Source organism: Scylla paramamosain, chromosome 15, assembly GCF_035594125.1.
Source record: "Scylla paramamosain isolate STU-SP2022 chromosome 15, ASM3559412v1, whole genome shotgun sequence".
Taxonomy (NCBI): Eukaryota; Metazoa; Arthropoda; class Malacostraca; order Decapoda; family Portunidae; genus Scylla; species Scylla paramamosain.
In genome coordinates, this window is record NC_087165.1 from 22,613,209 (window position 1) to 22,626,011 (window position 12,803).

The 12,803-nt window shown below is 38.7% G+C and overlaps 1 protein-coding gene across 2 annotated transcripts; it reads left to right on the top strand.

Moving 5' to 3' along the window:
- Positions 1 to 2,113: 2,113 nt before the first annotated feature.
- On the top strand, positions 2,114 to 10,000 carry LOC135107684 (membrane protein BRI3-like). 2 transcript variants are annotated; one of them, XM_064017819.1, is made up of 4 exons: positions 2,114 to 2,331; positions 4,708 to 4,824; positions 5,797 to 5,975; positions 7,023 to 10,000. In XM_064017819.1, the coding sequence occupies exons 2-4, from the start codon at positions 4,752 to 4,754 to the stop codon at positions 7,152 to 7,154; spliced, it is 384 nt and encodes a 127-aa protein (XP_063873889.1). In that variant the 5' UTR covers positions 2,114 to 2,331; positions 4,708 to 4,751; the 3' UTR covers positions 7,155 to 10,000. The 2 variants fall into 2 exon arrangements, with proteins under 2 accessions (XP_063873889.1, XP_063873888.1); XM_064017818.1 differs by having other exon boundaries at positions 2,119 to 2,331; positions 4,722 to 4,824.
- The last annotated feature ends 2,803 nt before the right edge of the window (positions 10,001 to 12,803 follow it).

A 12,803-nucleotide genomic window follows, 5' to 3' on the forward strand; every position in this document is an offset into this window, starting at 1 on the left:
GGTTGAATGTAGGCAAACTTCCAGCAAGAAGGAAAGGTAGATGTTGACAGACAGAGCTGAAACAGTTTGACTAGGGAAGGTGCAAGCACGGAGGCACAGTTTCGGAGAACAATAGGAGGGACCCCATCAGGTCCATAAGCCTTCCGAGGGTTTAGGCCAGCGAGGGCATGGAAAACATCATTGCGAAGAATTTTAATACGTGGCATGAAGTAGTCAGAGGGTGGAGGAGAGGGAGGAACAAGCCCAGAATCGTCCAAGGTACAGTTTTTAGCAAAGGTTTGAGCAAAGAGTTCAGCTTTAGAAATAGATGTGATAGCAGTGGTGCCATCTGGTTGAAATAGAGGAGGGAAAGAAGAAGAAGCAAAGTTATTGGAGATATTTTTGGCTAGATGCCAGAAATCACGAGGGGAGTTAGATCTTGAAAGGTTTTGACATTTTCTGTTAATGAAGGAGTTTTTGGCTAGTTGGAGAACAGACTTGGCATGGTTCCGGGCAGAAATATAAAGTGCATGAGATTCTGGTGATGGAAGGCCACCTCTCTATCATGTATAGCACGAGAACAAGCTGTGTTAAACCAAGGTTTAGAAGGTTTAGGACGAGAAAAAGAGTGAGGAATGTATGCCTCCATGCCAGACACTATCACCTCTGTTATGCGCTCAGCACACAAAGACGGGTCTCTGACACGGAAGCAGTAGTCATTCCAAGGAAAATCAGCAAAATACCTCCTCAGGTCCCCCCAACTAGCAGAGGCAAAACGCCAGAGGCACCTTCGCTTAGGCCTTAGGGGGATCCTGATGAGGGATTGGAGTGATAGGACAAGATAAAGATATGAGATTGTGATCGGAGGAGCCCAACGGAGAAGAAAGGGTGACAGCATAAGCAGAAGGATTAGAGGTCAGGAAAAGGTCAAGAATGTTGGGCGTATCTCCAAGACGGTCAGGAATACGAGTAGAATGTTGCACCAATTGCTCTAGGTCATGGAGGATAGCAAAGTTGTAGGCTAGTTCACCAGGATGGTCAGTGAAGGGAGAGGAAAGCCAAAGCTGGTGGTGAACATTGAAGTCTCCAAGAATGGAGATCTCTGCAAAAGGGAAGAGGGTCAGAATGTGCTCCACTTTGGAAGTTAAGTATTCAAAGAATTTCTTATAGTCAGAGGAGTTACGTGAGAGGTATACAGCACATATAAATTTAGTATGAGAGTGACTCTGTAGTCGTAGCCAGATGATGGAAAACTCGGAAGATTCAAGAGCGTGGGCACGAGAGCAGGTTAAGTCATTGCGCACATAAACGCAGCATCCAGCTTTGGATCGAAAATGAGGATAGAGAAAGTAGAAGGGAACAGAAAAGGGGCTACTGTCAGTTGTCTCAGACACCTGAGTTTCAGTGAGGAAAAGAAGATGAGGTTTAGAAGAGGAGAGGTGGTGTTCTACAGATTGAAAATTAGATCTTAGACCGCGAATGTTGCAGAAGTTAATGAAGAAAAAGTTGAGGGAGGTGTCAAGACACTTAGGGTCGTCGACAGAAAGGCAGTCCGACCTGGGGACATTTATGGTCCCCTCCCCAGATGGGGACTCCGAGGCTGGTGTAAGAGTAGTCATGGTGATTTTATTTTATTTTTTTTTAGAGTGAAGGGTTTGTGTGTTATTAGGTGCTTGTAGTTTTGTGTGGAGGAAGAGGGTTGTCTTTAGAGGGCAGGCTGTGACTGCCCCCTTGTGTTGTGAGACACAAAGGGAAACGTTCAGTGAGGTCACAGCTGGGTTTAATAAGTTCACACCACTCCCCGAACAGTGCTTTAGACCTCACTGGGAGTAATTATCGTTTCGGCAGGTGTCTATTGCCTCCTCCTTATGTACATAGCATAGTATGATAGTATCTGCTTGCTGTGTCTTCTTTTCACAGGCAGACGATCTAAAGGCGCGCCTATGAAGATAGGTTACCTCTGTATCATTGAGATCAAGATTAAGAATTCTTTCGGGGAGGCGGAAAAAGAGTTGGGGGGAGAGGGTAAATAGGTATTTCCGCCTGACACATAGTACTGTAGCTACAAAGATACCAATGAAAATAAAAATGAGCAATTAGTATGAATAATAAATAAGGGAAGTAAAAAGAATCATGTGGTCCAGCTGTGCGGAGAGATCAGCTGTGTTGTGACGCATCCCAGCCTGCTGTGGGTCACCGTCACTGTCACATGACAGGGAGTGTTTCATTTGTTCTTGCGTCATTCGGACATCCTACCTGAATGTCACTTCTCCAGTAACCATCGCTGACCTGCTTACTATTTGCTGAAGTCCGCAACTTAGTGTGGGGCATAGAACCAAGCATCAGACACAGGTAAACTTGCTACACCTGTTGGCCTCTTAAAATCTCATTTTATTACCTGATCTTGCTATCACATAATCTATCCTTATGTTACCTTCTCCTTCTCTACCCTACCGTACCCTACTATGCCTTATCGTTCTTCTACACGAAATGTCATAGATTTAAGTGGCCATGCCTCACACATCAGCTGAGTGTAGACGCAGGTTCTTCATCATCAGCCAGATACATAGGTCTTTAGAATTCCTTGTTTGACGACGCTGTTACTTGCGATTCAGTTGTGCTTTTTAAAAGGTTTCTACATCTACAGTTAAGCCACCCTCTTGAATATGTATACTAGATCCACAATAGATATTAAAATAATCATGATAGTGTATCTTCTCTGCATATGGCACATCTTTTTCTCAGAAATTTACTCTGTTGATCTGCTTAGAAGATGGGCAGATTATGGTCAGGTCTAACTTTTAATTTATCAAATCTCCCTTCATTTGGACTGTCAAACTGTAATGGAGTCAACTCACCTGATCATCTCACCTGGTAGGGCCTTACCAACCTGAGTCCATCCAAGACTGGCTGAGGGTGGGGCAGAACCAGAAGCTCCAGTCAGACTAACAGGCAGCAATACTATATATGATAATGATTGACTGGTTGAGTGTATCTTTCATTAATAGAAATTAAATAAAAAAAATATCAAAGAAAGGAGAAAACTGGTCACAAACTAGTACAAAGTGTGTGTCTTGAATGGACATGTAGAGAACAGATCATCACCCAAGAAAATATGTAATCTTGACTTAAATATAGGGAGATTGAGTACTTCAACAACATGTGGTAATGAATTCCATCTCTGGATGATTTGGCAAGAGAAAAACTGTCTATGAGCTTCTAACTGAGAATGTTGCACTTGAATTTTAAATCTGTGGTCCCTCTTGTCAACTGCTGGACTCAAGGTGAGATGATACTAATGCCATGGAAAATATGGTAACAATATATAAGGTCTTGTCTTAATAACCTAACCCTGACAGAGAACAGTCCTAGCCTAACAAGCCTCTCCTGACAAAAAAGGTCTGCCAGTCCAGTTATCTGTTTTGTCCTCCTGCATTAGACAGATTCCAGAACCTTGTTCTGCCCAAGAAACCCAAGATTCCATACTGGACATGCAAAGTCCAGAATAGGTCTGACATCAGATATAAAGAGAGATGACATGAAGTTTACTGAGTGGCAGACTGTAGATTTCAGAAAGTTTGTGGCAACACCTCCAGCCATAGCAACTGCACCTCTTACATGTTGGCTAAATTTCAATTTATTATCAACTATTACTCCATTGTCTTTATGTGATGAACAAGAATTTATTGGGCTACCATCGAGTGTAAATAGGAGTATGGAGATACTCAGCAGATCAAAGATGGACACATTTACCAGTGGAAAATCTCAGCCCCCAGGTAGCCAACCAGGTAAACAAACCTTATTAAGATTTCCATCTGTTGACGAGCTATATGGACAGCAGCAGTATTCTCTTCTCTGCCCCATACCCAGACTTAACAGTCAATCTTATTTTGTCATTGTGGCCATATTACTGTGATGGTCCTTACTTTAATTTCTTACCTTGAAGAGGGTCCTTACCCAGTCACTGTTCATTCAGAAGATTTACATAGTTCATTCAGAAGATTTACTAAGTGGTTGGCTAATGACAGATACAGGACAAAACCAACAGAGAACTAACAAATCTGGAGATGAGAAACAAGGAAAGTTTCAAAATCACACTTGAAAGCTTGGACAGGTTGTGTTGTAACAGTTTCTGGCAGAGGACTCCAAAGATTAGTACCATGTAAGGAGAAGTGGAATCTGACATCACAACATAGGATAAAAAAAAAAAAAATGGTAAACTGCCCACTTTACTTACTGTAATCAAACCAGATTCAAGCATCCTAAACTTAATGGAGTACACATTCAGTGTTGTATCTTTTATCTTGTACTGAAATTTATCCTGTTTTCCTTTTAGAGTTTTCACACTGCAGGCTAACATGTTTCCTGGCTATTGAGCAAGACTGTGCAATAATTTGACCATTCTGCTGAAGCTGTTCATTCTGTGTGTTGTCAGACTCAGACAATTTTTTTTGTTTGTCTCAGTTTGTAGTGACAGGACAGTCAAGGGCAACCAAATGTCACTGTAAAGTGTTGGGCTTGCATTTCTGTGAATATCCTGATATAAGTTTGACCCCCTGTCAGCTGATTAATCTTGCCATCAGATAAATTCTTTAGTGTTTCCTTGATGCTCCAAGGCAGAGCACCTTGCATGTAAATAGAAAAATAAGTGAATTTACAGAGATTAAGTTTATTCTCCATTGTCTTGCATGAAAAATTAATGTCATCTTTTTTTTTTTAATAATAAAGGATTCCCCCAACAGGTTAGTTGGTCAGAACAAGTGCAACCCAAGATGACTTCCAAGCCACCACCATACACACAGATGCCCCAGCCACCACCACAGCCACCACTGTCTCAGCCCCCAAGTGAGTGTTTCATGTATTTTCTTCTTATTTTTGGTTTATAATGCCTCTTGGCTGTTCTATATTTTGAAGATTGGATTGGTTCATCCTTATGTATTGTGGAGCAAGCAGAATTTTCTTGAGTAACGTCTTTAGAAGCTCATTCAATTTCCTGTTCTTTTTACTGAAACGAAATTGCCCTATTCATTTGAATGATTCCTTCTATCACACTGTTTTGGAAATGATAGTTAAATATATTTTTTCTCATTTTTTTGCAAACATTGCTAGCTTTTACTGTCTTACCTTACCATACTGAGGTGCCATGTCTTGTTTGATGTTGGCAACCATGGAACGCCACCTCTATCCCCAGCCAGTCTTATTGATTCGGCCACTCTTGTGACTCACGGAATATCTTGTAGTAGGTTGTCCATATACTTTGTTCTTTGTCTTCCTTTCAGTCTTTGGCCTTCCATCCTTCCCAACAATACATTCTTTTCCGATGCATCCTCTCAATATGTGCTCCAAAAATCCCAACTGTCAGGTTCTTATTGTATTTTTACTATCATTGTCATTTTATTCAATATTCTTATTTTCCTTTATAGAGTTGGGCAGCTTACGAGTTCTTCCCTTGTTTTTTTATTTATTTATTTATTTATTTATTTATTTTTATTTATTTATTTTTTTTGTCATAAGTGGTCCTTTCTCTGATCTTCATCTATCCTATGTCTTCCATACACTGTCTTTCAAGTCTTCTTTAGTCTTCACTGATTTTCTTTCATCTGATTTAAACTCTTCTGATTATAGTATGGTCCTCTTTCCTTCTCACTCTATACCTCCTCAGCAAACTTATCACATTCTCCACTACACACCTCATTACTCCCTCATTAGATACCTTGTCTTCTTACCTCACATGCCTGTTACATCTCAACATTCTACAGTTGGTTGTGTATTATTTTATGAGTCTCTAATGTGACCTTTTCTCTCCTCTGCCCCAAGTGGGTCCTCCTCCTCCATACCAACAGATGCCACCAGCAGGCTTTGCCACAGCCACAGCATATCCTGCTACAGGGAGCACCACCATCATCACCACACAGCAGCCCACCTATGGAACAGTGCCTATTGTAGTGAACCGACCAGCTGATGTGATTGTTGTGGGCGGCTGTCCTGCCTGTAGGGTGAGTCTCATAGCTGTGTATCTCTGTAAAGGAGACTTTGTCTTTATTTGCATCTGATATTTGAACTCCTCTCATATCTTCTCATGATAACACAATTTGCCCATTATCATTTCACTTATGCTATAGATATCAAGTTTGTTGCTTGATCCCACACATTAACTCATTACCATTGCATCAATTTAATCATATTCTGGATATCATGAGACACTTACAGTTAAGGATGATATGTTCTGTAATGAAGGATTTAAAATTATCCTTAGTTATCCTTTATAACTATAATTTCATTTACTCTATTTTAACTAAGAACAGATAATCTTACAGAGTTTGGAAATTGTCTGAAGATTGAAAGCTGAAGTCACCTTCTCATTTTTGCTGTAGTTTTTAACAGTTACAAAGTAGAGTAAGAAATGTAGTGACCTGAAAAGTGAAGTAAAGATGAAAATGCCAGCATGTTTAATTGTTGAATGTTAAATGCATAAGGATATGGTATATGTTTATGACAAAAAATGAAAGAGACTCATAAGCTGTCCAATCCTACAAGGGAAAACAAAGACATTAAGTAAAATGATGATGATAGTAATAATTATGGCGTTTGGGACAATCAAGCTATGATAAAATAAGGTGTATTTTCTTTCAAATTTTTTGCTTGCTTTCATTTAATAGGTTGTATGTAGTGGTCAGTAAGATGCTGGGTATGAACTCTAAATGAATTCCCCCTAAAATACATATCAGTAGATCCTGTAACATAGACAATAAATATATATAAATAACATAGACAAGGAAGTAGTTGATTCATTAAAGCAGGTCATCACATTCTTACCCACTTCACTCAACCAATCCTCATCTGTTAAACTGTTTATGTAATTTCATCCTCATATTTGTAACCTCATGTGTACACCCTTTTAATGTCACCTTATATCTCACACCTCATCCAAGCACCCTCATACTTGTTATTACACTCAAACATCCTCATGAGCTTGATATCTAGTCCTCAATTGGATTGGGTGATTATCCCTTTATTTGTCTCACCTGCCTTTCTTTCCTCAGGTTGGTGTGCTCAGTGAGGAGTTTACTCTGGCAGGTCTTTGCTGTGCCTTCTGGTTCTTCCCACTTGGCATCCTGTGCTGTCTGGCCATGCGGGAGCGACGCTGCAGCAACTGTGGTGCCTGCTTTACATAAACACACACACACACACACACACACACACACACACACACACACACACACACACACACACACACACACATGCAAACATTGCTTTGCCCATAGATAAGTCTCTATGATATCTGAGGTCCTTCCAAGAGGGTAACACCTAATGGTCAGAGATATCAAGACTATCATGAATTAACACACACACACACACACACACACACACACACACACACACACACACACAGACTATAGGTATGAAACTAAGACCACAGTGCAGTTCAGATCCTGTATACTACTACCAAGTAATTGCACACATACATACAAACACACAGCCAACTTATGCACTTGTTTTGCACAATGTCTATGACTAAAATTATGTTACAGTTTTCTTGTATTTATTTTCTCTTTGCTCTTGTTGTTGTGGGTAGACTGGTGCTCAGCTCTCAGTAGTACACATGGACCTACCTTGTTGCAGACTGTGTGTTTTATGCTACACAATGCAGAGTAAAAGGGATCAAACAGTGTTACATACACATTGTGCCTCTCCAAACATCAACTACATGCATATCCAATTCATATCAAAATGATGTAGAGGACTGTGAAGTTTTATACATTATTATTATTCAAGTATTTGAAAATAAGATAATTATATGGTGATACAGGAATATAATGGGGTTCTTTGTTGTTTCCAAATGCCCATACTTGTGTAGATTAATGAAGTAGAGTAAAGATTGTATATATATATATATATATATATATATATATATATATATATATATATATATATATATATATATATATATATATATATATATATATGAGGGTTAGGATTACAGGGCATGTCACATTGCAAGCTGTCATTTCAATTTGTTTTCAGTACATTATGGCAGAATATAAAGTAACTAGACATGCTTTAACCTTGTCCTTCCAAAAGGGTAACAGCTGATGGTCAGAGAGATCAAGACTCATAAATTAAGACACTCACATTGTGCATGAACAAGTCTGTCATTAATTTTTTTACACGTGGACACAAATGCAGTAACGCTGCCATTGTTTGGTACCTTCATTGGCTCATTGGTCTGCAAACTCCTGTCTTGAAGCATGCAGCAAACTAACATTGTATTTTCCCAATTATAAGGTATTATGCATTATCCAGATATAGATTAACTGGTAATCTACAATTAGATAATAGTTTTGGAAAGAATAAAATAAATTTGCTGTACATTTGAAAAGAATATAGGAATACAAAGACCAATCAGCAAGTGAAAGGATTAGTTGTTGGCAGTGTAACCATAGCCACATGTCATCAGGTGATAACATTTCTGTGGCAGAGTTGATGAAACAAATTACCTAGATAATCCATTTTCATCCTTCTCGTCCACCGTTGTGAGAGAAATCAGGGTTGTAGTGGATGGTCTGTCAGGGTGGGGGTTTTTATATATGGGATTCCAATGAACAGCTTTTAATGGATAAGAGAAGAGATCAACAACCTCTCTAGGAAGAAACTCTGTATAGTCTGCAGGATAATAGAAGTATGTTATGGTTAGCATTTAGTTCTTTTCTTTTATTACAATAAGTCTTTGATGCACATAACCTTACATGATTTGTCTCAATGCAATGATTTTCACATGCAAGTATTGTAGGGACATTGAATATATTAAAAACACTTTAAAGAAGTAGCTGGAATGAGGGCAGTGAAGAAATTTTAGAAAACCAGGAGACAGTATGTGGAGGAAGACATACTCGTAAGGAGGATGAATATCAGGGAAGAGATAGTCTACAGCTTTAAAATCTGGGATAGACTCACAAGCCATCTAACCCCATAAGAGAAAATAAGGACATTAAATTAAATGCTGATGAAAAGAATTATGCCAATTATGATTGTGTAATTGTTGTGATTTAGAACTTGGGGGATTTTAGAGCATTTATCTTCTTTATATTATGTGTGTGCAGCAAAAACTATGACTGGGATTCCTTTCTCATAAGAAATAATATTATCCATGATACAAGAAAGAGGTGGAAGGGATAGTCTTGTTGGTTATATTCAAATGTTTTCTTTGATTCTTTTCCCTGCTTTCTTGATTTTCATTTGATGTGTTTTGAGAAAAGTCTATGTACTGTTTTTTTTTCTTCATTATTTGAATATTTTATGTTGTCTTGTTCATTTTTCTGTCTTAGAATTTTGATTACAGGACACTGATTGATTCATGATCCAGATAAATATATCATTAGCTGGTCTTAATACATGACACATTCTTTCAGTAAAACAGCTATTCCATGAGTGCTAATTTTGGTATAATTATAGTTTTAGGAAGATGCAGCAAGAACATCTATATTTTGCTAGAATGGTAAGAAGTTACGTGCTACACTCATTTCACTAGAGTGTTGTGTTTTTTCTTAATCTAAAATATTTAGGGAAAGGGCAAGTAGAAGTGAGTGCAGAAGGTTACTAGACTTCTGATTGTAACTGTACCTGTGGGTTCTAAGAGTGTCTGTATAAGAGTTGTAATAAGATCTCTGCAGCAAGCAGTAAAGGGAATATATCAAATTAACAACTAACATGATAGCAAAGGCAGGACCCTGGCTGGACTACAAAGGGCTTTCATCTTAGGTGTTAGAGGTTTGCATGATGATTTAACCCAAAGCCACCTGTCTAATTTTCATTCTTACATTACCACATTTATGGTATGCCAGTTAGAGTTTATTGTAAGCTTTGGGTTCTGGGCATTTTGGTAAGGCTGTGTGCAGGGTATTATGGATTGGTATATTTCAGGGTTGTACGTAGTAATTGACCGTCAACATATGAATAAACTTATCCATGTTCTTGTACTTTCACAGCTGCTTGTAATGAAAATACAGTCCTCATATTTTTATTTCTTTTCTTTTCTTTTCTTATCCATTTCTTCTATTTTCACAGCAATTTATAATAGAATATATTGCTCATATTTTTATTATTTCCTTTTTTTTTTTTTTACATTGAAATTGCATATTTATAACTAGCTACTATAATTTGAGTTTGAAATGCAGTCCTCTCCCCATATATATATATATATATATATATATATATATATATATATATATATATATATATATATATATATATATATATATATATGTATATACACAGTAAAATGCCTCTCATCCGGCATTCGAGTATCCAGCAGCTTCAAGTATCGGCTCATTTTTCCCTGAGCCTTAAAATCGATAAAAAATCAATGCGTACTCGTAAAGTCGATTAAAATTCCCGCGCGAGGCATACTTTGTCCCCTCGCCACCAGAGCGCACTGCTTCGCGCCACCCGCGGCGCACTGCACTGTGTTTACCAGCGTTGCCAGACATATGAAAATTATTGTACAATACAATAATTTTTGCCCGTGTACGATGTACAATGGGACTCATACGATAATACGATAATTTGGGAATTCATACGATATTTTTATGAAATATACAATAATTTGAGTGAAAATTAATGTTATCAAAATCAGGTAATGCAAAATTTCTTATATAAATTTGAATAATAAAATAAAAACCTGAAAGTGCCAGATGTATTGCTTTCCTTACGAGACAAGTCTCACCATACGGGTGAACAACAGGTCTTGTTCTTGTCTGCGACCAGTCTTTCCGCTAGCCGAGTCCCCGTCCCATAGTCTCGTAGTCGTCAGTCAGTTGTCAGTCTCGTGCGTCGTGACGCAGGACAGGATTTTCAGTTTTCATTAGAAATGTCTAAAGAGAAAGGAAAGGAGAGAGAGGAGGCATGTGGTGCAGTGCCGAAAAAAGCGAGACGGGAACAGAAATATAGGCCCGAGTGGGAAAAACAGTTTCCGTGGGTGGGGCCTGCAAAGAAGGATGCTCGTAAGGCCATGTGTCTTATTTGCAGTGTTGAAATAACCACCCAGGTCACAGCTCTGAAGTTGCAAGAAAACACTGCAAAACACAAGAAAATGTGTGTGCCATCCTCATCCAAAAAAACTTATGGAAAAAACTTATGGAGTAAGTGATTCTGTTAAGGCTGCTGAAATAAGGCTTACTGCATTTATGGTGGAACACAATATAAGTTTCCGTGTGGCCGATCATCTGTGTGAAGTCCTGAAAGGTTGCTTCTCTGACTCTGCTATTGCAAAGGAATTGAAAATGAAAAGAAGAAAATGTCAAAGAGTGTGTGGTAATGTTATGGCACACACTCACAAACAAGAGCTCATTAACATCTTGAAGCAGAACAAGTTCAGCATTCTTGTGGATGAATCCACAGATATATTGGTCTCTCAAAATTTATGCATCATGGTAAGAGTGGTTGAAGGAAATGCTGTTGTCACCAAATTTTGGGATTTAGTGCCATTATTTAGTAGTGATCCTAGTAAAGCTAATGAAGGTGCTACAGCTGCCAGGTTGTTTTCAGAGATAATGAAAACATTTACTGAAAATGGTATACCTACTTCTAATATCATTGGCTTTGGTTCTGATGGATGCAGCACTATGATGGGGCCTAATAACTCTGTGAGTAGCAGGTTAAAGGAACTTTGCCCAGGAATCTTTATTATGAAATGTGTGTGCCATTCTGCCCATATATGTGCCTCTGAAGCATGCAAACAATTACCTGATACTATTGAACAACTAGCTGATGATGTCCACAACACATTCAAGAACTCTTCAAAACGATTGGCACAATTTGTAGAATTTCAAGAGTTTGCTGGGGCTCAAAAGCTTAGGATTTTACTGCCATCTAGAACGTGCTGGCTTTCTTACACGGCTGTTGTGAAAAGGATGCTTGAGCAGTGGGGCCCTCTTCAGATGTTCTTTACTGAATTAAATTTTCAGCAGACGAAAACTTGTGGTAGCACAGTTAGAAGTGCTTATGAACAACTGCACAATCCATTTACCAGGCTTTACTACTGCTTCCTTTCTTCAGTATTACCAGAGTTTACTCTGCTGAACCTTTTATTTCAAAGTGAAAGAGTGGTCATAACTGAATTGCACAGGCAAGTTTGTAATTTATATAAAGAATTGCTACTGATGTACATGAACCATAAATACATTGTGAAAACCATGCTTTCAAAAGTTGATCCAAGATATCAACGTGAGTTCCTGATGCTAGAGCAGGTGTATTTGGGTGCATCTATCTAAAAACAATAACAGACAATCCAGAATTAAGCAAGCAAAAAAAGGAAATGTACGAGTTTCGCTTCCGCTGCAGATTATTTTTGATAGTAGCAGCAGAACAGATCAGGAAGAGATTTAATTTCAGAGATGAAGTCCTTTCAAGAATGCATATGCTGGAGCCAGCCAGTGTTCTAGGCATCTAGGGCAAAGTGCAAGAGCAAAGTTTGGTGCCCCTCGCGACACACCTTCCCCGAATCATTGAACCAGGATGATTCTACCCTCCAGCAACTGGACAATGACTGGAGGAAGCTTGCCGTAGAAGATCTGCCTGAATCCATTACCAACATGGCGAAAAAAGTGGACAAAAGCAATTACAACCACCCTGATAAATTTTGGTGTGCCATAAAAATTCTGGAGGATAGTGATGAAAACCCCAAGTTTAAGCTTGTTTCAGACTTTTCACTAGGATGTCTTTCTTTGCCTCATGCTAATGCTGACTATGAGCGCTGCTTCTCTAGTGTAAACCGTGTGAAAACAAAAGACAGAAATAAGCTAAAAACAGAAACCGTAAGAGACATC